Source organism: Chionomys nivalis, chromosome 7 (genome assembly GCF_950005125.1).
Source record: "Chionomys nivalis chromosome 7, mChiNiv1.1, whole genome shotgun sequence".
In the NCBI taxonomy this organism is placed as follows: Eukaryota; Metazoa; Chordata; class Mammalia; order Rodentia; family Cricetidae; genus Chionomys; species Chionomys nivalis.
This window is the reverse complement of record NC_080092.1, coordinates 63,249,953-63,273,940: the sequence shown is the minus strand read 5'-3', so window position 1 is coordinate 63,273,940 and position 23,988 is coordinate 63,249,953. Positions and strand designations below refer to the sequence as shown.

The window sequence follows — 23,988 nt, the reverse complement described above, 5'->3', positions numbered from 1 at the left end:
AATGGGCCAAGGCAGTTTCTTTATTAACCAATGAAATCAACAGATTGACATATGACCTTCCCACATCAAGGGCGGAGCCGACTGGGTCAATATTCTGTTATTGGAGGTCAGGGGTGGGATGTGAGGAGAGGGACTGGGTGTCTGAAGTCATTTGCTGCTGGGCTGGGAGAATCTACCAACGAGACGGGTAGAGAGAGAACACTGTTTGGAAATGAGGGCACCACAGGGAACTGGAGTTGAGAAATCAGATTCGGTACCACATCCTGGACAGCCTTAAACGCTGTGAGGGACTGCAAACAGCCTTGTGGGCAGTGGGAGCTACTGGTGGCATCAGAGGAAAAGCTTGCTCAGAGTCATGCTTCACTGAGGTCTCTGCAGGGGGTGGGGGTGGGGCAGGGTGAGAATGAGGCTGGCCGAGGAGCCCTGGACACTCCTGGCTCTTGACATTAGACACAGAATGGACAATGTCCCTCTATAAGAAAAGGGTAGATCCCTGGAGGCTGAGGATACTACAGGACAAAGAGGAGCTGGTCCCTGGGGCACAGAGTTTCTCCTTGTTGGTACCTCAGAAAGAATAGTTGCCTCCATCACTTTGAAGGGGCTCCCAGAGTTTGGGACGGAACTCTCAGATACCCACATAGCACTGGAGAGATCTTGGCACCCCAAAGAGGTCAAAGATAGCAAGCTGTGTGCTGATTGATGGCTCACCCAATGACGGTCAGAGTCCAGGTAGTCACTGCTGCCCCTGGCCCAGCTAAGGCAGATGCATCTGTCACAGGTGCAGAGAGTACCTGCTGCGCTCTGGGCTCTGCTAGAAACTCTCAAGGGCCAAAGCCAGGTTACATTGCACCACTGAAGGACGGGGAAGACAAACACATCTACCATGTTCCCAGTAGACGATGGTGAGTGTGGTGGGAATCACAGCTGCATGAGATGCGGCGGCCCTGAAGGTCTGCAAGATACCCTCTCATCTCCCTTTTGCTGTGTTGTTGTCTATGGCTGCCACTGACTCTGAATATGTTCTCTTTTTCTTTTGCAACACATATACACACATACATCCATGCAAACACACTCACACACATGCACACATGTATACGCACACCCATGTGCACATACACGCATAGTCTCACACATATGCACTCACATACTCACACTCATACACATGTGCACACACTCACACACTCATATACTGACACATATGCACTCACACACTCAATCTTACACACTCCCACATATCCTCCCCATACACTCTCTCACTCTTCACACACACACACACACACACACACACACACTCGCGCGTGCACATACTCACTCCCCTGCCCCTGGTGTCAGCCTAGCTCCTCCTGATTGAGCACAGACATGTGCTGTGATAGAAAAGCGTTAGACTTTAATCAGTACAATCACCGAGGCTGCTCAGTAGAAATGGCCTTGCATCTGGGCTCCTACTTCCTTCCAAAACCACTCATTCACAGCTGAGCGATTTTACAGGTGCCTGAATGTGACCTCTTCTAGCAGCCACACCTCTTCAACCTATGACCTGGGTGGAGCTGGCTTCTGCCTGCAAGAAACCACTGACCTCCCTCTGTGATGACACACTTCCATGGCAGGACTGTCAGAAGCTCAGGGTAGAGCAGTCTGCACAGTGGACCAAACCTCTACCTCATGAGCTCCTACACGGAGACAACCAAACACACCCGTACATTAGGACGGGACAGGGTAGGAGGCTGCAGACAGAGACGATGCAAGAGAAAAGGCAGAGCTGTGGAGGTGGGACCATGGGGATTGGGGTTTATCAGCAAGTCCAGGAAGGGGAAGAGAGGGAGGCAAACACAGAGCTAGGCGACCAAGATTTCACAGGCTCAGAGGCCACCCTTTGCCTGTATGGTCTGAGAGCATCATGGAAGCTCACATGACAGTGAGAAAAGGAAGCAGGGAATTTAGCCAGGTCAGTGGGGCCACAGGCCCTGGGGCCCATGGGGTCAGATTAATCACTGCAGGGAGCATCCTTTTAAGAATGAAGCTCCAGAGACGGTGGTTTCATTTCTCACCTGGCAAGGAGCCATGGCTGCCCCCACAGCCTCCATTGCCATCATGTCTGCAGGGTGCCAGGCGGCTGCCCCCACCAGCCCAGGCCTGGACCAGGCACACTGTGTGCACCTAGTTTCCGTTTTGACGCCAGGGCCACAGCTTCTACCCCAGAGTGTGACGCAGGTGCAATGTCCAGTCTGCTGGCCGGTCAGGTACAACCTTGTTATACATGCCGAGCTGGGTTCCCTGAGCACCCACTAAAAGTTTCAGATTCTTGTTTCCCAGAACAAAGATTTGGAAATGGACATGTGGCCAGTAACTGAAAAGGAGACAATTTCTGAAAGAAAACCACTTCTGAGCTTGGAAATGGGCCAGTTCTGGAGAGAAGCCAAGAACCTATGGAGACAAAGCAGGGGGCAGCTTGGGAACATTACTTTTTTTATGGTTCATTTACATACAAGGCACTCTTTCTGAACATGCTCTTTTTGGCTACATGGTATGGTGCATCCAGTCTTTCTCTGCCATTTGTTTTTCTCCAACCTTAATCCTGATACCCCTGGATTCCCCATCTCTACCCTACTACCCTATTCTCTGGCCTTACCCTAGCTGTCTACTGCTTTACGTGGCAGTTTGCTCAGCTGTGACTGACAACCTTAACTGATAGCATTTGTTTTCTTCACTTAGCCTCAGCCGAAATCAGAGAGGAAGAGTTTGGGCTCTCTCTGGATCCTCATGCCCTGTTGTGTGACTTAGCAAGTCCCTAGGTCTCTTTGACCGTAAGCATCTACTGCTGTGTAGAGTGGGCCGGGTGACAAAGGTGCCCAATCTACGCAATAGCTGGAAGACTGGGTGTGACAGGCATATAGAGTGGGCAGAAAGCCCCAGATGAACCTTGCCTTTTATTATAGCAGCAGCCGGAATGATGGCCCCATTCTTGGAGCCTGCAATGCCAAGGGACAGGGAGGCAAAGTTCCTAGAGCCATTAGAACTCACGGCTCTGCTTAGAGACTGGGGCCTCTGAGGGAAGCTGTTGTCCCAGCATACCAGGCCACACCTCAGCTCTGTGAGCCATGCATCGACAGTCCACACAACTGAGTCAGTTTCTGTGAGAGCCTGTCTGGCTTGGAGTTGGACTTCTCCAAGGAGAGGCTTGTTGAACCAATCTCCTGATTTTCCTCTTTAATTCATAGTTTTGACAAGTTATAGAAAATGACTTTATGGGGCAGGATGGGGAGAGTCCGAACATGAAGATGCAGGACATTCAGGTCCTCACCCCAATGAGCCTGTTGCCCTTGGCCAATGGCCTCTCCTTCCTGAGGCTTAGCAATGATTTTTGTACTGATGCTCCATTCACGACCCTGAGGATCAGGGGTCTTTCTGATTGGAGAAAATCTATTCAGAGGATCAAAAATAAATCAAAGCCAAATTCCAGTGCCCAAGTTGAAAGCTGCCCATCTGTGAAAGGCAGGTTGAAATTATCCTGTGTTTAAAAAAAGAAGAGAGGGGGAAACACATCAGAAAACCATGGGACTGACAATAGGAAGCACAAGTCCACAACGTCAGCCCGAGAGAGCGGAGGTGGCCGGGAGGAGTGGCACCTAAGAACACAGACCCTGTGATCCTACATGGGAAAGATCTACTGGGGAGGGGAGAGGAGGAAGGGCCAGCAGAGGCGTGGGAAAAGGGGAAGCTGGCAGGGTCGTTAAAAGTTCTGGCCTGAGGACAGCAGTTACATTGGAGGTTGGGCTAGGAAGAGAAATGTTCCCAGTCTAAGCAATTGTCAGCTTGCAGTTGAAGAGGTGGGTGACACAGTTGCCCTGTGAGGTGGTATCCCAGGCCACTCAGGTGCAGCAAAATTCATGTTTGGATCTACCCCTTGTTCAGTTACTTAGAGCATCAGTGCTGGGCATTGGGTAGGGATTGAGAACAGACTGGGGTGAAGAATGGTGTACCAGAGCCAGTGGGGGCTGGACTGGGTCAGATGGGAGACAGGCAGGTAGCACCTCTGGACGGGGCCATCGTAGTGTAGGGATATGGACGAGGCCATTAAAGGATGCTTAAGGGTTGATACCCAAGGGAGGATTGGAAAAATTAAATAACTTGATTTGTATCAAAGAAGGCAGAGGTTTGTGGGGAGGTGTCCCAGGTTGAGGGCAGGACAGAGGCTTGCAGGTACAAGTATGCATGAAGAACAAGAGGGAGTGCAATGTTATCATTCACAGCTTCCAGGCCTGCTACCCACAGCTAGAGATGCAGAGCCCAAATAAGGGCAGCCCTAGCTCCATGGGGCTCCATGCCTCAAGAGCTGGCTGGGCCAGAGACGGGGCCAGAGGTGAAGCCAGGTTATGTTAAGCTCACGAGGGCCCTACATCTGGGAACTGGGGGTCATATCCTGACAATTAGTGTGTGGCAGTGAGCAGGTGAGCTGACGGGAAGCTCAGAGAGAAGCCAGAGTCCATGCCAGATAAGAAAAAATCCTGGCCAGCTCTAGCAAGGGTGAGGATAGGTTGTGGACACGAGGGACGAGAGAGAGAGAGCCAAACTCAGAGTCCCCACACCAGGGGTCCCACGGGGTCTTTATGTTAGCATGAGCAAGTTTATGTTCCTGACACCAACACTTTAGGATGTGATTCCTGGTTTGGTGAAGTCTGCGAGGTGGGATGGTCTTCAGCATTCAGGAACAAGCCCAAGGAGTTTGGATCACGATCAGGCAGACTCTGAGCGCCAGTTCAGGTGAAGTTCCCATGTAGGCTTGTAGGCTGGGGGAAGGGATGGGGAGAGTCCGGTTGAAGCTGGAATGGCTCTGTAAGTCCCAATGTGGTAGAAAGGAAAGGCTGGCCTCAGCAAGGCAGCCCTGAGGATCGGGGACAACTTTGTTATTCAGGGTGCTTCTTGCCAGGTGTGGGTTATGATCCCTGTACATGAAGGGACAGGCATCCTTTTCTCCAAAATGGACATTCTTGACTCATGCCCTCTTCTCTGTACCCCATCACATACCCAGTGAGCACAGGCCACCCACAGGCCCACCCTTGCCCAGTTCAGGACCACAGGAACTCTCTGGCTCCCAACATGGGACGGGCATCAAGGGCCCAACATGTAGATCCCCTCAGAGCTGAAGCAAACTCCACCTCCTACTTATAACTATGTGAATGAGCAAATCCCTCCAGCTGTTTAAGTTGCGGGTTCCTTATTCATCTACAGCCCACAGCTGGGCAACAGCCCTTCCTGGTTCTTCTGTCCAGAGTATCTATGGGTGTTAAGCAAAGTATGGTGTGCCAGGGACCTAGCATATGCCCTGTACACCTCACAGACTTAGTTTACCTGGACGGGGTAGGCTGGTCTAGCCTATCCCGTTCTAAGGTCAGGAGGACAGTATCGAAGCATATCACCATCACCCTCCATTTTCAGTGATGTGCCCAGAACCCCATGGATGCTTAGTATGTGCTCAGTGGACAAATGAGAGAATGTGTGTTTCCCAGGGACCCACCCGCTCCAGAGGCTGCAGCCTCGATCTTCCTCTGAACCTCCAGGCTCCTATACGGAAAGAGTGGTCTTCCCTAATAGCTGCAGATCAGGCTTCCTCTCCTGCCCCATCCTGCTTCTGTGGTCCTAGGCTAGTCAGTTCCTCAGAGCTTCCCTTACCTCAGTGGCTCCCACTTAGAGAGGCACAATGGATGGCCTGCTCAGGTCTCAGCCAGGAGCAGGGCACAGCTTCACCAACGACAGTTTAAAGAGTCTGTGAACACCCAGCTGGCTTTGCTTCAAAAGTTCCCAAAGTCCTTGTCTGGGGCTTAGAGCTGGAGCAGCCTCGGGGGGGGGGGGGTTCCACTTCCCCCCTGGTAGGGTGGCAGATGGGAAGGGACAGCAGGACCCTGTTGGGGAATGAGACAGCCCTGAGCAGCCAGCCTGGCCCATTCTTCAGCATCCGCCCCCTTCCTATGAGGGAAAAAGAACAAAAATAAACCGTGCAGTCATCAAGCAATTAAGTGGCAATCAAATAATCCCGAGGACAGGCAAGCCAATTAATAAAGGAGCAATGAAAGCTAACAGAGCCACAGGGCTGCGTGCAAAGGTGAGGGAACACAAGCGGATGCAGGCGAAAGCGGATGCCGGGGCTGCTGGGTAACCAGAGTCTGCAAGAGGACCAGGCTCTGGCTAGAGGAAAAACATACCATTCTTCACCCTAGTTTACCCCTGCGCCCACACCCATTGCCCAGCATTGACGCACTAAGTAACCGAATGAGGGGGCGGAGCAGATGCAAATATGAATGCTACCACTTCGGTCTGGCACCGGTTTCCAACTGAGGAGTAAGCTATCTCAGTTTCTCTTACTGTTGTGAGAAAACAACAACAACAAACAAACAAACAAACAAACAAAACCCTCACAAAAGCAACCTAAGGGGCAAAAGACTTATTCTGGCTTTCAGTTCAAGGACACACGCAGTCCATCATGGCAGGGGAAGTCAATACTGAGTTTGAAGCCGTCAGTCACATTGCATGCAGAATCAGAAAGAAGAGGGTAATCAGTGAATGTGTGGCTTGCTGTCTCCATTTTACACAGTCCTGCCAGGGACTGGTCCTGCCCACAGTTAATATGGGTCTTCCCACATCAAATCACTTAACCAACGAAATGCCCCGTAAGCACGCCCAGAGGCCCATCTCCAGTTGGCTCTAGATCCTGTCAATCCCCCACAGGCACGCCCAGAAGTCCAGATCCAATTGGCTCTAGATCCTGTCAATCCCCCACAGGCACGCCCAGAGGCCCATCTATCTCCAGGTGATCCTGTAAAATTGATGATACTCCTCAGGTCACTGCCTCCCCACCCCATACTGGGAATTAACTACCACAAGCTAGGCAAGTCCTCTACCACTGAACTACGTCCCCAGTCCTTTTTTTTTTTTTTTTTTTTTGACTGTGGCTTCCTCTTTATTGGACACGTTGTAGATGACACACAGATCTACAGTTAAATAATTATTAAAATATCGACCAGGACTACAGCCCTGGCCCAGGGCTCCAAACCAGAAGCAATAAGGAATGGGGGTGATGGGCTGGCAGTATTCCCCCAACATCATCAAAACCCATAAAACAAGGCTCTTGAATCCTTCCAGTGCCAGACCCAGGCTTGCGCCCTTGGGTTAACCCAGGGACCCCTGGCTGCATCTCTCAGGACAAGGTAGCCAGTGAAGGTCTGGAGGGAACAGCCAGCCAAGTCCAGACACATATCCAAATGGAAGGAAGATGGGAAACGGACAGCTGGAGATAAGATGCAGCAAAGGCAGGCTGAGGGGAGAGGCTGGGGGCAGTATTGCAGCAATGCGGGAGTACAGCCCCAGGGTCCTGTCCTGAGTGGCTGGTCAGGTGTCAGCTGGCAGTCTCCAGGTGGCATTCCTGACCCAAGCCTGGCTGAGGGCTCACACGTTGTGGGTCCTCTTGGTGAGCTGGGGCTCCTCATCTACCAGCTTGGATTTGAGGTGCTCCTTGTAGGCCAGGATGTCTCCAGGCCATTTGGTGATCGTCTGCTTCTCACAGACCCAAATCTCCTGTGCAACCTGCTGGATGAGTCTGAAGTCGTGGCTGACGAGCATCATGCCACCCTCAAACTCATTGATGGCATCTGCCAGTGCATCAATGGTCTCGATGTCCAGGTGATTGGTAGGCTCGTCCAGAAACAGCATGTGAGGGTTCTGCCAGGCCAGCCAGGCCAGACACACTCGGCACTTCTGCCCATCTGACAGGTTCCGGATTGGGCTCACCTGCTGTTTCCCAGTGAGGCCGTATCTCCCAATGATCTTCCTCATCTCCTCCTTCTCCTTGATTTCTGGGTAGCATTTCATCATATACTCCAATGGTGAAAGGTCCAGGTCCAGCTGCTCCTGTAAGTGCTGATGGTAACGTCCTATCTTGACGTGAGAATGCTTCCGGATCATTCCATCTGTGGGTAGAAGCTCTCCAGTTAGCAGCTTCAACAGAGTGGACTTCCCTGCACCATTGGGTCCTACCAGAGCCACTCGTGTGTCAAGGTCAATGCCAAACTCTAGATTATTGTAGATGCAAGGCCCGTCTTTTGTATACTTGAAGCTCACGTTCTGCACCATAATGACAGGTGGTGGGATTTTACCACATGGTGGGAAATAAAATGACAGCGTCTTGTCACTCACAACTCATTCAGTCAGTCCCGATGCCATCATTTTCTGTAGCATTTTCTCTTTGCTTTGAGCCTGCCGGGCCAGCTTGGCACTGCCATGGCCAAACCTAGCAATGTAGTTCTTCATGTGTGCAATCTGGTCCTGCTCCCAGTGAAACCTCTTCATCTGGTTCTCCTCCAGCTCCAGCCGTGTCTTCACATACTGATCATAATTACCCGTGTAGTACTTCAGTTTCTTGTTGTGCATGTGGATGATATTGGTACAGACCCCATTCAGAAAGTCCTGGGAATGGGACACGAGGACCAGGATGCGCTTGAAAGTCTTAAGTTCCTCTTCCAGCCACACACAAGCATCCAGGTCCAGGTGGTTGGTAGGCTCATCCAGAAGCAGCATGAAGGGCCGAATAAAGAGGGCTCTGGCAAGAGCAACCCGCATCCGCCAGCCACCACTGAAGTCTTTCAGCTTCTTGCGCTGCATGGCAGGTGTGAAACCCAATCCATGTAAGATCCTTGAGGCCCTCATCTCGGCTTTGTTGGCGTCCAGCTCTTCCAGCCGCTCATAGAGTTCCATGAGTTTCTCACACTCCGCATCCTCGTGAGCTAAGCGCTCAGCTTCCCTCTCCAGCATGGCCCGCTCTGTGTCCACCTCCATCACACACTGCAAGGGTGTTTTCTCGCTAGGAGGCATCTCGCGAGTCAGATGGTAGATGTCTATATGCTCAGGGATGGGCACTTCACGCTTCCCAATAGCAGAAAGCAGCATGGACTTTCCAATTCCATTTAAGCCAATGAGGCCATAACGACGGCCTGAGTTTAGCTCTAGCTTGGTGTCACTGAGCAGCTCTTGACCGTGAAAGGTGAGAGAGAGGTTGATGATGTGGACGTCAGTACTGTTGGGGTGAGAGGCCAGGACGCCGGTGACAGCGCGAGCAGCAGCTTTCTTCATCTCAAAGTCCTCTAGCTCCTTGGTCAGCAAATCCACTTCTGTGGCCTCTCTGCCATTGGCCTCCTCATTTTTCTCCTCTGTCACCTGAGGTTCTGTGACAGCATCTCCATTTTCTTCATGTCCCTTTTTGGGCCGCTGTCGAGCTTTGGCAGCTTCCTTCTTTTTGGCTGCCTTCTTCTTGGCCAGGTCGGAGGGCATGGTGATGAGGCACAGGGGTAGTTACTGTTCTTTCAGGAGTGGGGCCTCGCCGCTCGGCCTCTGTCTCCCCAGTCCTCTTTTAATCTTTATTTTGAGACAGGGATCTGCTAAGTTACCCAGGCTGACGCTGAGCGCTCAACGGTACTGCCTCAGCCTCCCGCGTAGCTGGGAAGACAGCTGTGAATCGGGCAAATCCACATGTATCGTCTGTTCAGGGTCATAACTCGTGTATTAGTTTTCAATCATGGGGGGCAAAATCTTCAAGAAAGTCATCTTGATGGGGGAAAGGTTTACTTGGCATCATGGGTTCAGAAGTTTCTGTCCACAGTGATTTGAATCCTCTGTTGTCTGTGGGACTGGCATGAAGCAGAGGGCCATGCCAGGGAACACAAGATGGAGGAGGGCTGCTCACCTCACGGTGACCAGGAAGCAGAGAATCCAAGACAGGAAGGGGTGGGGGGACAAGAGCAGTCCTTCAAAACCAGGCCTCAGCAGCCACTTACTCCGACTAGACTGGTCTCTTAACAGCCCATTCAGCTATGAGTTCATTAACGCATAGATCTGCTGATGAAGTTAGTGCCTTCAAGAACCAGCCGCCTCCCAATAGCGCCACTATCTAGAGACCCTGCTTTCAACTCATGAGATCCTGGAGTCACTAAATATCTGTGTCGCCCCAGTGGGCTCTCGGTACAGCTGTCTGCAGTAAGAAAAGGTAGGGCTGGCAGTACGCAGCTCAACAGCGAGGATGGGTCATCAAGTATTTGAAGAGAAAGCTCACCAGAGTCCATGGTCCCCAGAAGAAGCACCCGGAGGGCCAAGTATGCAAGAGTGCCCCCCATTATGCTCTATTACACCCAGAGTCCCTGCTCAGAGACAGAGGGGACAGTGAACAAGCTGGTGACAGAATCCACATTCAAGGGGATCTCAGTTGATTGGACCAATGAGTCCAGAATCTGACCTGAGCAAACTTAATAGGGACAAAGGGCCAGTCCTACTTTGGGTGACTCGAGGACCAGGGCCGGGGCCAGAAGGAGTGTCAATGGTCAGACAGATGATCCCATGTAGCTGTTGTTTGTTCAGGGGCCGGAAAGCCACACAGTCAACTCTGTCTTAGGCTCTGTTAACAGAGAGCCAAAAATAACGGACAAGTGAGTCCCTCGTGTAAGCCTTAGGAAGAAGCAGAAGAAAGCTAGCTGGGGCCCTCAGAGCAGTCTGACTTGCAACACCAGTGCTGTGAATGCCTTCTTTGGACAGCATCCCCATCTCCTCAGATCTCCGCAATGGGGGCAAACTGTCAGGTCTACAGGCTGGAATGCACACAATAGCATGGAGTCTCTGGCCAGAGACAAAGAAGAAATTCCCCACTCCTTAGGAACAACAATCAAAGGCTTATCCCTCCTCAGGCTTGTGCACGGCAGACCAGGCATGTGGCTGAGAGGCTCAGAGTGTGTCCTTCCCCAGAAGAGAGGAATGAAGTCCAGGAGGGACGCAGGGCCAGGGGACCCCAGCAGCCACAGCTGTCACTGTGTTTTCCTTTTAATCACTCCTCAGTCTAATTGGTCCTCCAGCCCCCTCGCTGCTAGGGAGAAGCTTTTGTCTGCTTCCTGCATGTTTACTAAGCAAATGGGGTTTAAAAGCTTTCACAGACACAGAGAAGCCATTTAGAAGGCTCGGCGGGTAAAATTATTTATAGAGATGAATGGTTATGCTTGCGTGCCTCCGGGAGATCAGAAGCCATATGCCAGAGCCACCCGAGCCTCTCCCTGCCCTGCAAAAGCCTGAATCCTGGAGCCTTCCTCCCAGCCCTGCATTCCAGCCTTCCCCTTCTGGCCGCCTCTGGGTCTCTCTCAAGGTTCTGTTTTCACTCTGGCTCCTCACCACACCCTGGTTCCTGCCCTCTCTCCTGTGTATGTGGCTTTGTGCACTTGCTATCTCTGTGCCTTGTTCACTGGCAGTAGGACTCTGTTCCTTCCGCTCTTAATTCACCCCCAAAATCTCCCATCTCTGTGCCTCTCTGTCTCCTTCTTCCTGTCTCTCCCATTTATCTCTCCTTTGTGCCATCATCTTGCAGACAATGTTCTGGGTCTCCAACCTGTGTCTCCTCTAGTGCCTGAGGGTTCAGAGACTGGGCCTTGACTGCCTCTCTGGATGAGGACACTCACAGTTGCAGATCCTTGAGGGAGGGCCCTCTATATCCTCTGAAGAAGTAGAGTCCAGAGTAGAGTAGTCTGCTACTCAAGGGCACCCAGCACTGGAGCAGGGAGAAGGGGACACTCCCCAGCTGAGAGCCACAGGACCAGGGGAGTCAGGAGACTCCCAAAGATTAAGGATCAAAGTCAAGCTCTTGGACCCTGTGTAGAATTTGGACTTTCTCAGAGACTGAGTCCATCAAAACCTCTCCTACCTTACCTCCTCCCAGCAGCCAGCTAACCAAGTGTCCTCAGCCCCAACTCAGACCTCTAGTCTAGTGTGGAACAGACCTCCAGGTTCCTGAGATGCTTTTTTCAGACCCCTGTGCCCAGCAAGCGGCTAATCTTTGTTAAGCAGAGCAGTCATAGGCAGAGCTGGGGACAGGGAGCTTGAAACTGGCAGAGCTGGGCTAGGGAGGACATGGCTTCCACACTGCTGGAGACAGACTAGACCTGGTCCTGGCTATAGTGTCCCTGATCACTAGTGGGATTCTCTGGCTTAGTCACATTGATCTCTGGAGCCTTGGTTTCCTTCTCTGGAAAATGGAATTGGTGATAATATACCTGTCTCTGTGGGTGGGGTTTGATGTAATGAGATATGGTGATCAGGATCCTGGACTTTGACAGAAACCCCTGCAGTCCATTTATTAGTTTTGTGACCTCCTGGAAATTTCTTAACTTCTCTGAGCCAGCATTTCACCATCTAGATAATGGTGCTATAGAGCCCCTTAGAGTTGGATGTGGTGGTACATGCCTGTAATCCCAACATTTGGGAGATGGAGGCAGAAGGATTGGGAATTTGAGACCTTGTCTTTATGGAGTTCTTCATATCATAGAGCTGTAGAAGAATAACCCAGTGAGGTCTGGTAAGTGCAGTGGCTGGCTCGGACAAGTTAATTTGCCACGCCTGACTTTCGTGTTTATAAGATGCTGATCATAGGCTGTCTTGCAAGGGTGACTGAAGGAATTAAATGAATAGTGCATTCAAGGTGTGGGGACAGGGTGACTGTCACTTGTTATTGTTAGCACAATGCCTGGCCTGCAATGCACTGTGACCCACATAAGTCCCACTCCACCCCCAGACTCTGACTCTCTGAGTGCTTCCTGACCCCAGTTAGTGATCCTAGACAATCTTGAGCCTTCCTGCTCTGACTGGGGCTGGACCTAGCAGGGAGGAGAGGGCTGTGGTCTCCTGGGAAGCCTGGTCTGCCCTCTTGTCTGTGTATTTCTTTATTTCCAGGGTCAGCAGAGCCTCTGCAGCTCATGACTAAGGCTCCATGGTGCTCTCTGTAGCCTTGCCTCTTCCCTGCTGGCAGGTACAGCCCAGAGGGCAGACAGGCAGGCGTTCTGAAAGGGTACCCCCATGAGAGCGCCTCTCACCCTTCTCCCCCAGGCAGTCTGGAGCCCCAAGCCTCAGTCACAGGAGGACCGGGCTCCTTCACTACCCTTGTTGCTCCTCCAGGTGGACACAACAAACCGGATCCAGGACTCTGATGATGGAGGACGCAGGGGCCTTTGTCACCAGCTTCATCTTCCTGACCCATCTTCTCACGATGTGATCCCGGCTTTTATCTTCCATAAGAATTGCTGAGGGAACTTCAAACTCTCAGCAGGGGAGGGCTGGGGGACCTGTTCTTGGTTAGCGCACACTAATGCTCAATAAATGTTGGATGCTATGCATGTGGCAGTCAATTAATAATCACACTCTCCCAAACACGAAGAGCTAAGTGAGGTCAGAGTTGTTATTCTCATTCTCTAGACTGGCAAAGTAAGGTCCAGACCAGAAGGAGATTGAAATCATCTCTACATGTAAGGTTAAATCCAAAGTCAGAAATCAAGAATGAGGGTCCCTACCTCTCTACTCCTTTCTTTATCCCTTCTCTCCCCTCCCCCCACCCTTACTGAGAGTTCTTTGATTCACTGCTCAGTGCTTTTTCTCCACCATACCAGGACTGGGAGGATCTGAAGGCCTGGGGACTTTGTGTACGTGGAAAGAGGTAATTTCTTCCCTGGGGTGAAAGGCTATACAAAAGAAGTTCCCTCCCTGCAGACAGGCCAGGTCCTCTTGAGTTCCATGGAAGCCCTGTTCCCATAAGGAGATGTGCTGGGCAGGGCAAGAATTGGAAGCTAGGCTGCCTTAGTTAAGGTACTATTGCTATGATAAAGACCACGGCCCAAAGCAACTTGGAGAGGAAAGGGTTTATTTGGTGTACACGTCCCAATCACAGGGTGTCAGTGAGGGAAGCCAAGGTACGGACTTAAGCAGGGCAGGAACCTGGAGGCAGTAACTGATGCAGAGGCCACGGAGGAGTGCTATGTACTGGCTTACTCTTCATGGCTTGCTCAGCCTGCTTTCTTACAGAACCCAGGACTCAGGGCTATGTCCCTACAGACTATAGCAGGCTCTCAGGAATTCCTATCAGAGTGAAAACAGAAGACAGGAGCGTAGGGCTAGAGAAGGAAAGATAGGAGGAAGAGAGCAGGCTGGGCAAGGTGTGTAAACTGGAGTAGCCGAGAATGCTAGCCAGCACTAGTACTGATCAGCGAGGGAAGAATCAGGCCTACTGCTGGGGGCCGAGCTGGCATCTGGTAGGGAGATCTATCTCTCAGGGCAGGGATACCCTCCAGGTGCAGGAACTCTCCCCAGACTCCCCAGAGGATGGATGGAGATGGGAGGGAACACAGGCTGTGCATTAGTTAAAGAGAAACAAAGAAAATGTGGCATCCATTCCAAGCAGTACCCTCCGGAAATACTTGATCCTGATGGGGATGGCATGGAGGAGGGTGGCAGTTGGATTATGTCAGGGTCTTCTTAATATTGCTTAGGGCACAGGGAGAAGCAACAATACAGCCGAAGACACACAGCACGATGAGCTATGTGTAAAATGCGTTCCTCGCATGGTCCCATTTACAATCACAGAGCTGTGGGAGAGAAGAGGAGAAAGTTTGTTATTTTCAGGTAATGGATGAGAACAAAGTCAAGTGCCAGCCAGCATTGAAAGAAGTCAATGGTGAGCGGTAGGTTCAAGGTTAAGACTCCACCTTCCTTCTCTGTCTGAGAGGAGGCTTCTGCTGGGTCTTAGGTGGGCACTTTATCCTAGGATGTCATCAGTAAAGCTTCAGAGCTAGGAGCTCCGTGATGGGATGGATGAGGTCCTTCGCTGTCAGGGCTCAGGCAGGGACGCCTCAGTCCATTGGTGGCTGGCTGGGCAGCATCCCAGGTTCCTGGGCTTCTCTGGAAGTGGAGTTGCCAGAGGCTGCCAGGATGCTTGGCAGAGTGACGGCCACACTCTGGGAACTGGGAGAAGACGGAATTCGGGAAGCGGCACTGGGCAGTGGTCCAGCACGCTGGATCTGTTCCTGGCAGGGCCCACCTGGATCCCAGCTGCTGTGAGCCTGTTCTGTCCCCATACATGATCACCATAGCAGCTCACTCCAAGCCTTGATACTGCCAACAGCAGCCACCTCTTTCCCACCCTCAGCTACCTTGCAAATGGGAGCCACACAAGACCCCAGGTTTTGTTTCCCCGCCACTTCTGATTCCTTTCCTGGGTGCTTCTCTGTACCGAGGTTCCCCACTGTCCCTCTCAATATAGAAGCCACGAAGCCAGTTAAGGGTGCATAATGCCTTTGTTAATTAGGTCCTGGGCTTCCCAAACAGAGGGGCAGGGAGAAAGACCTATGTTCAGCATCATCTGTCACCTGACACTATTGGTCAGCACTGACTGAAACCTCAGGGAATCCTTACCCTCTTCCCCTAGGCAGACAAGCCCACCACCACTCAGGTGGGAGACATCTGTGAACTCACGGTCAGGAGCTGTGAGTGGAGGTGGTGGAGCTGAGACTCAGGGACAGTGTGGAGTGTGTCACTTCTTCCTTCCCCTCCACATTGCTTAGACTTCTTGGTGGGAGGAGGTATCAGAGGCAGAGGTGCCCACTCAGGAGGGTACATGATGGCAGTAAGGACAGATGAGCTCATATTCATAAGGGAGACTCCAGGGAAGATGTAACATGTTAAAGGGGAGAGAAAGAGCAAAAGAGAGCGAGAGAGTGAGCAAGGGAGAGAGACTTGCTAAATGAGTAGCAATCACAAGAGCTAGAAGATAGAGACGGGAGAGCATGTGCAATGGAAGGAGGCAGGTACAGGAATGACTGTACTCAGAAGCCTGGGGCTGGCACCATGAGTATACCTACTTCATTAATATCTGTCTCCTTTACCAATCTGTGAGCCCCAGGCAGTCAGAAGATATTTTCTTGATTTATTTTTGCCACAATGACTCTAAAGTGTTGCATACTGGGCCCAAATGCTTGGTGCTTGAAAAGGACTTGTCAAAGTCTGGGTGTGGCTCTGTGGGAGAGTGTTTGCTTAGCATGCATCAGGCTCTGAGTTCAAGTCCCAGCACAGAAACAACAAACAAATAAATAGATACATAAATAAATAAGCAAGCAAGCCGGGTTTGGTCGTATACGTCTACAATCTTAGGCCTGAGGAAGCTGAGGCAGGGGGGTCACCCAAGGCTACAGAGAGACTGTGTCTCCAAAACAAGCAAAGCAAAACAACAACAGTAATGGCAACAAAAACCCACAAGCAAACAAAGGTGCGCGTGACAATTGGTGCTTGTCTTATTGCTGTGACAATACCAAACGAAAGCAAGCGAAGGCAGCAAGGTTTATTTTGTCTCGCAGCTCCAGGAGCAAGAGGCATTTAGTCAGCTTTGCACCAATAGTCAGAATGCAGAGGGCTGAATGCTGGAGCCCAGCTCCTGTTCTCCTGCAAATTCAGTCCAGGACCCCAGCTAACCGAATGGTGTCACCCACACAGCGCCAGGTCTTCCCAGTTCATTTAACCTCATCTAGATAATCCTTCACAGACATGCCCAGGTGTCTATATGGTCATTCTAGATCCTGTCACTTGACAGTCGAAATTGGCCACCACGCATGGATTTGTTAGTCACATAAACTATGCCTGTTTCGGTCTGGCAGACCCTTCTTTTGTCCTATTACATTGGTGTCTAGCTTCTTAGTCCACACTTAGCTCTTCAGGCAGCTGGAAGGTACTGGCCAGGCTCCTGGGCTGAAACAGAGGCTCCGCTACAGTGCTGGGCTCTTACCTCACCCTTCTAGGCCATTCAAGAGTACACAGGTCAAGAATGTAAAAGAGATACCCACAGACCATATGTCTAAATGTCTAAGAGCTATTCATTCAGTGAACAGACTGGTAAACAAAAGTTGTTTGTGTCCCCCCCCCCCATTGCAAGCTTGTAAAAAGCTGTGGTAGCAGATACATACAGGAGACACCTGCGTGGGAGTTCTCCCGTGAGTGTCCTGGCAGGGGGGACTGTGTCTAGATGAGCAATGAAGCAGACGTATGAAAGAAGCGCGACTCAAAAGGATCAATGATGTGTGATCCTGCTCACAGGGGGCTCAAGAACAGGCAAAGCGAATCCATGGGAACAGGAAGAAGAGAAGCGGGGACAGGACTGAGGGTGTGACCTGTCATCGCGGCCATTTAAGAGGCTGAGGCAGGAGGTTCAAGGCAGCTTGGGCAAAACCCTGTCCCAAAAGAGAAAGTAAGAAAAGGGCTGGAAGCTAGGCATGGTGGTGCACACTTTTTATCCCAGCACTTGGGAGAGAGAGAGGCAGGTGAATTTCCGTGAGTTTGAGGCCAGCCTGGTCTACAGAGCAGGTTCCAGGACAGCCAGAACTACATAGAGAAATCCTGTCTCAAAAAACAAAGAACAAAACAGAAAAAGCAAAACCAAATAAACCAAACAAAGCAAAAGTAGATGAGGTCTGGGGATGTAGCACAATACTCCTAGTACTCCTAAGACCCAAGGTTCAGGCCCTCATATTACAGACAGACAAACAAACAAACAAACAAAACATCAAATCCATCAACAATGGAAAACACCAGAAAAGTTAATTGCCCATGGAAGTTCAGTTTAACTGCAAAGGATTATGGGGGAGTATTCTGGAATGATAGAGTGCTGTAGAATGTGTTTGCACTCATCCAGACTCCTCCAACAACTGAGAAGGAGAAGATTTTACTGCACACAAATTAACCACCCCCAGCCAAGCCTAATGACATCAGAGAAATTTAAAAGCAGTTACTGCTAGGCATTGCATGACACAAGCATGCCCACTGCCTAGATGATCACATACTGACCCCATAACAACTGATTTTTCTTGCAGACGCCAAGTCTGTAATTAAAATGGGAATTTTCATATGCTTTGTGTTGTACTAACAGTGTATGATCAGTCATTCTAAAATAAGTTTGTCCAGGAGAAACATGTCACAAATGAAGCTAGCTATCTAGTTGAAACAGTCAAAAGAGCACCTGAATTAGTTCTAACAACATCTTGAGGCAATCAGAAAGTCTGAAATGTTATTTCTGCAGGCAATCAGCTGAAAGATTATTATTGTTGTTATTATTATTATTTTGAGGTAAGCCTCCATGTCTCTGGACTGGTTTGGAACTTCCTGTTGTCTGATGTTTCTGTCCTGCCCGGTTCCTGCAATCGTTAAGTCCCAAAGAAATCACACAGAGGTCTATATTAGATATAAACTGATTGGTCCATTAGCTCAGGCTTCTTATTAATGCTTATAACTTACATTAGCCCATTATTCTTATCTGTGTTAGCCACATGGCTCAGTACCTTTTTCAGCAGCGTAGTCACATCTTGTTTCTTCTGTGTCTGGACAGGACTGCAGAGGGAGCTTCTCTCTTCCCAGAATTCTCCTGTTCTCATTGACCTGCCTCTAATTCCTGTCTGGTTGTCCCGCCTATACTTCCTGCCTGGCTACTGGCCAATCAGTGTTTATTTAAAACATAACTGACAGAATATAGACAATTGTCCCGCACCAACTTCCTATGTATGTGTGTGAGAGAGAGAGAGAGTAAAGGTGAGTGTGTGTGTGAGAGAGAATATGGGTGTGTATGAGAGAGAGAATACAAGTGAGTGTATGTGTGAGAGAGAGAGAGAGAATAAAGGTGAGTGTGTGTGTGTGTGTGTGAGAGAGAGAGAGAATACAGGTGAGCGTGTGTAGTTCTGAGGATAATGTTGGGTGCCAGCCCTTATTTTCCATCTTGTTTATAGAAGGGTTCTTTTATTCAGTGTATGCCAGGTTAGGTGGCTAGAAACTTCCAAAGATTTTCCTGTTCATACTTTTCATCTTTATGTAGGAGTGATGGGATTACAGGCACATGTTACCACATCCATCTGGCTTTATATGAGTTCTGAATATCTGGATTTAGGTCCTCATGCTTGGACAGCCATCATCACAGTCCCTTACTATTTTTAAAGATGCCTTTTTATTTGTGTATGTCTATGTGCAGTTAAGCACTGGTACCAAAGGCTGCCAGAAGAGGGTGTCTGATCCCCTGGAGTTGCAAGCTACTGTAAATCACACTACGTAGGTGCTGGGAACTGAACTCTGGTCTTCTGCAAGAGCAGAAAGCTCTCTAAACTGCTGAGCTATCTCTCCAGCCTGTATGTCCTTTTTTAAGCACCAGATTTCTTGAATATGGTACTTACTTTATATTTACAGGACATCTCAATGCAAACTAGACATATTTCAAGTTCTTGATGGTCCATATGTAGACAGTAAAACTGTAGTGGGTCCCCCAAACAAAGTATAAGAATAAAACACCATTTATTCTGTGTCTAAAATTTGAATATATTCTTATTAAGCACGTAAGCTCAAGTAATGGTAAAAAAATCATCTTTCACATATGATTTCAAAACAGAATTCAAAATGAATTATTAAAATTAAAAGGCGTAATTTATATTACAAGGAATTAATATAAACCAACTAAGTAAAAGTCATTTATATACAGCTGGCATTTTATTTAAAAAATTTAAAGACTTTTAAATATTATTAAATATTTTAGTAAGATGAAAATGTTCATAACTCTTGCATTGAAAGTAGGATTTTTGGTTACCGCAGTAAATCCTGTTTTCTACGTCTAGACCTAGAGACCTATGCCCATCCCATATGATATATGAATTGCTAATGCTACAAAATGCTCCTTGGCTGCCATGTCAAGGAGAGCAGTGCTACAAATAATAATTTGATAACCTGTGAATACTTCCAGAACCACTCATTAGAGCAGGAAGGCGGCCAGAAAATGGACACTTGGCATTACTTGAAAATGATGCTTTGTTTTGCAAGACTGGATTGCCTTCCTGCTATCAGCAAGCAAGGATTTGAAAAGCTAATTCATTACTTTTCTTTCTTGCCCCAGGGCTTCTGCGGCTCAGACCCTCTCCACACGCTGGAGTGGAATTGATGTCGCCAGCAGCAGGTCCTGGCAGCTGGTTTGTTGTTGTTGTTGCTTCTACATTCAAACTCAGTGGTCTTGACTTTAAAAACCTAGACCCAAAGAGAAGTCATCCCCTAGAATATGAGCAGTGTGACACATGGCTTATGTACAAATCTTATGATAGCGGATTACATCATGGCAGAGCTGTACCTAACAGCTCCGCATGTTACTGAAGCTGTGTGTGTGTGTGTGTGTGCTTTGTGTTATATACATATATGTATGTATGCATTCCATCAGATGGCTGCCTCTTTACAAACAAGACCCTAATGGAGTATACCCCTACCCATTTGTTCAGCACTGTGTAAGGCTGCTTTTGCCCTGGAAGGATAGAGAGATTTTAAATGAGACCATGTGACATATTAGCTGGTCCTTTAAGAATCTACTGACCCTGGCCAGTGGACCCTGGGCCTTAGTGATTCTCCTTTTGGGTTGGGGGGTTCGTTGAGTTGGGGCTTTCTGTACATGTAATTTGACCAAGCAGCTACTTCTGCTGCAGTTGCTGGGAAGGCCTGTGAAGGGGCTGGCAAGGTTCCCTTGCAGGGCTATGAATTCTACTGGAAGGCTTTAGTCATTTTCTGTAATGAGTCTGTCTCTGTGGTGGTTTGGAGGAAATTATTGCCCATGGGCTCAGGTGTCTTGACACAAGGTCCCTAGCTGGTGACACTGTTTGGGGGAGGTGATGCAGCCTTGCTAGAGGAAGTACCACAGCCTTCGAGAGCTCATAGTCCCACCCCACTTTGAATTTACGCTCTACTTTGTGCTTAGCATCAAAGATGTACCCTCTCAGCACCTCTGTCTGGCTGTCGCATGTGCGGCGTGCTGCCAAGTCTGCCTGTGATGATGGACCACCCCTCTGGAACCATAAGCCAAAGCCAACACTTCTACAAGTCGCTTTGGTCATGGCGTTTTCATGACAGCAATAGGAAATAACTAATACGGAAGTCAATCTGTGTCCGTCCAGCTTCTGGAAAGGAACAGAACTGACCGGACGGGCACATACACGAAGAGGTGATTTATTAGATGGCTTCACTACAGGATGTGGTCTGGGTAGCCAACGACAGTTATCTTACACCTGCGAGGCCGAGATCCTGAGAATAGTTGCTCAATCCCCGAGGCTGGATATCTTCATAGTCTCAGCCTGGCACTGAAGGAAGGCCTGGAGGGTTCCTGAAGTTTGTCTTGGAATGCTGAAGAAGTTGATTTTATTACCAATGAGGGAACACGGCAGCATCAGGGCAGATGAACCTGACGGCGAGCGTGAAGGCAAGCTGGCAAAAAGCAAAGCTTCCTTCTTTGGTATCCAGAAGTTGGACTGCTGTCAGAGGGTGCCACTCACGTTTAGGGTGAGTCTTTATGCTTTAAATAATCAGATCAAGAAAATCCCTCATAGGGATTCCCGCCAGCTCGTGTTTTAGTTGCTGCAGATGCAGTCAAGTCGGACAACCAAGATGGTCCTGGATGCGGCTGGGCAATGGTTTTTCCCTAATGAGCGCAAAGGGAGCAAGCGGTTATGAGAATGGCTCGCTTTCACTTTCCCCATGTTGCTAACCCTTCATTATCTAGAGTAAGATGAAAAACACGCCCAAAGAGAATTTCCCACAATCCTCTACTCTTCTCTTCAGGGGCATAGCTGGTACTGAATCTTGATTTCCTCTGGTCCCTGAATGGTGATGGGAATGGGCAAAAGGCCAAAGGGAGCTGGGCCCCTTGTCTGAACAGGAGCCCAGCCCATCTGTGGTCAGTGTGGATGTATGTAGTACCATGCTACGGGAGAGATGCTTACCCTGAATCCACGGTTACAGGGACATTTTGTTAGTTTCTATATCTGTGTCCTCCCGTAGCTATCTCGTTCTTGGTTAACACCTTGAATGTGGTACCTGGGATTACAGCCACAGTGAGTTCTTTTTGTCTCACACCAAATACCATTCCCAGGGAGGGGAAGACACTAATTTAAAGGGCCTGAGCTCTCTAATAGCTTACTGCTGCCCTGGGGCAGGGAGGCAGGGCAGACAGACCAGCAGCATACCTTCTCCCAGAGGGCAAGAGCTGCAAGGATGTATTCTATAGGAGGCTTCCAACCAAGGCTCCATAATTCAGCCTGGAACAATCCAGGGGCCTCAACAGAGAGGAAATAAATCGTGCTACTTGTTGAATGAAAATGGGAACAAATGAGTCTCGCGCTCCGACTGAGAACCTTTAAAATGGGGACAGGTAATGCCGCTGAAATTTTCAACTGAATCCCTGTAAAATGTTCCCCAGAGAAAGCAGGACAGGGGAAGTTAGTGGGTGGGGATGGCAAGTAGGGGAGGGTTGCTGAGAGCTGGAGGACCCACTGAGGCCAGGGACAAATGATCCCCACTTGCTGCTCCCGCAGGGAAAGCCTGAACCATAGCTGAGGGAGGCTGCTGATCTGGAGCAGGAGCAAGCAAGATGAGCTGTCGCTGCTTGAGGACAAATCTCTTTTAATTTTGTTCTCTGGAGGGGAGAGTGGGGGTGGGTCAGCCTCAGAGCAAGAGATTGGCTCAATAAGTTATGGCCCTGCTGGTTCCACTAACACCCAGCTGAGGGATGAGAGAAGTGACTGCTCCTCACTGAGGCTGGGCCTAGCCACCAGGGGGAGGAAAGACGGGCTGATTTTCCTACTTAGCCACTCCTGGGACACAAGTTCTGGAAAGGTTCTTAAGAACCCGTGACTCGTGACCCCTTTGGGGGATTAAATAGCCATTTCACAGGGGTCTCATATCAGATTATCCTGAACAGCAGACATCTATACTATGATTCATAACACTATCAAACTATAGTTATCAAGTAAAATGAAAGTAATTTTATGGTTGGGTGGGGCATTAAAGGGCTGCAGCATTAGAAAGGTGGAGAACTTGCAGCAGGAATGAGCCTGGCCTCTGTGGAACTTGAAGGACAGTCCACCTGGGAGGGCTCAGTGAACCTGGGCAAGGACCAACGAAAGCTGTTTCCTGGGGTTTCTTGCCAACCTGTAGGCAGCTCCATGGCAGAATCTCCTCCACCCCAAGCAAATGTTCACTGCTTATGTGTCTTTGGAGAGAGGCCTTGGGAATCCTATGGGTGTCATTAGCTTCCTGGTTCCTGCGAACCCTGCTTCTTCCTCCAGAAGGGAGTGTTTTAATTGTGGAGTTGGCCTTCCTGTTCCCCAGAGCCTGCAGAGTTAGTTATGTTTGAAGAAGCAGGCTGAGAGCAGTGCGGAGATCCTGCCCCTAAGCTGGCCAATGTCTGATCTCTGCTCAGTCGCCTCAGGAATGACAGGATCAGATCAGAGGCAGGCTAGAGAGGGGCTGAAGTGGAGAAAGCCAGGCAGGGAGGCCAGGTAGGAGGTGTGGTTGTCCTGGTGATAAAGGAAACAGCAGGGGCCTCACGCTGGTGCTGGGGTTTCAAGGGGGCTGGGGAGGCGACATAGCTCAAGCATGAGGACTTGGATTGGGATTTCCTAAAACCTGTGTAAAGCCAGGTGAAGTCACGTGCTGGTAATCCTGGTGCACTTATGTGAGATGAGGTGGAGAATCTCCAAAGGTAACCAGGCGGGCCAGGCTGCTCTGTGTAGAAAAGGAGAACCTGCCTGAAGCAAGGTGGAAAGTGAAAACTAACCCCAGAGGTCGACCTCTGACCTCCACGCTAAAACTGTGGCACATGCTTGCCTATAGTCACACACATGTGCTCTCTCTCTCTCTCCCTCCTTCTCTCTCTCATACATACATACATACATACATACACACACACACACACACACACACACACACACACACACAGCTAAAATATTATGGGAAAGATTGCTTCTGAGATTTCGGAATGAGGGCAATCCTAGCCCCTGCTTTGAATTCTTGTTGGTCAGGGCCAGGATCATCTCTACATCAGATTCCCTCTGTGTTCAATGAGAAGAAACAGATGACAAATCTTATTAGTAAGCAAGGCCTAAGGATAAGACGGTGGGCACAAAAGCACACTGATAACTTGTAGACAACAAAGGGAAGAGCTAGTGGCAAGGATCTGAGAAAGGTTCTAGGGAGAAGAGACGGTGGTGGGGAGTAAAGCCAAAAGAGGGAGAAGTTAGCAAATGCAATTTGTAGGAGGCCATTGATTTGAACCAAACACCTATACTGGCCCAATAGACCAAACCAAAATGGAGC

The 23,988-nt window shown here is 49.6% G+C and overlaps 1 protein-coding gene across 1 annotated transcript; it reads right to left on the bottom strand.

Annotated features, from left to right (window-relative positions):
- Positions 1–6,946: 6,946 nt before the first annotated feature.
- On the bottom strand, positions 6,947–9,376 carry LOC130877495 (ATP-binding cassette sub-family F member 2-like). The gene has a single exon (XM_057774854.1). It carries the CDS (start codon positions 9,316–9,318, stop codon positions 8,191–8,193), a length of 1,128 nt encoding a protein of 375 aa, XP_057630837.1. The 5' UTR covers positions 9,319–9,376; the 3' UTR covers positions 6,947–8,190.
- Positions 9,377–23,988: the final 14,612 nt, after the last annotated feature.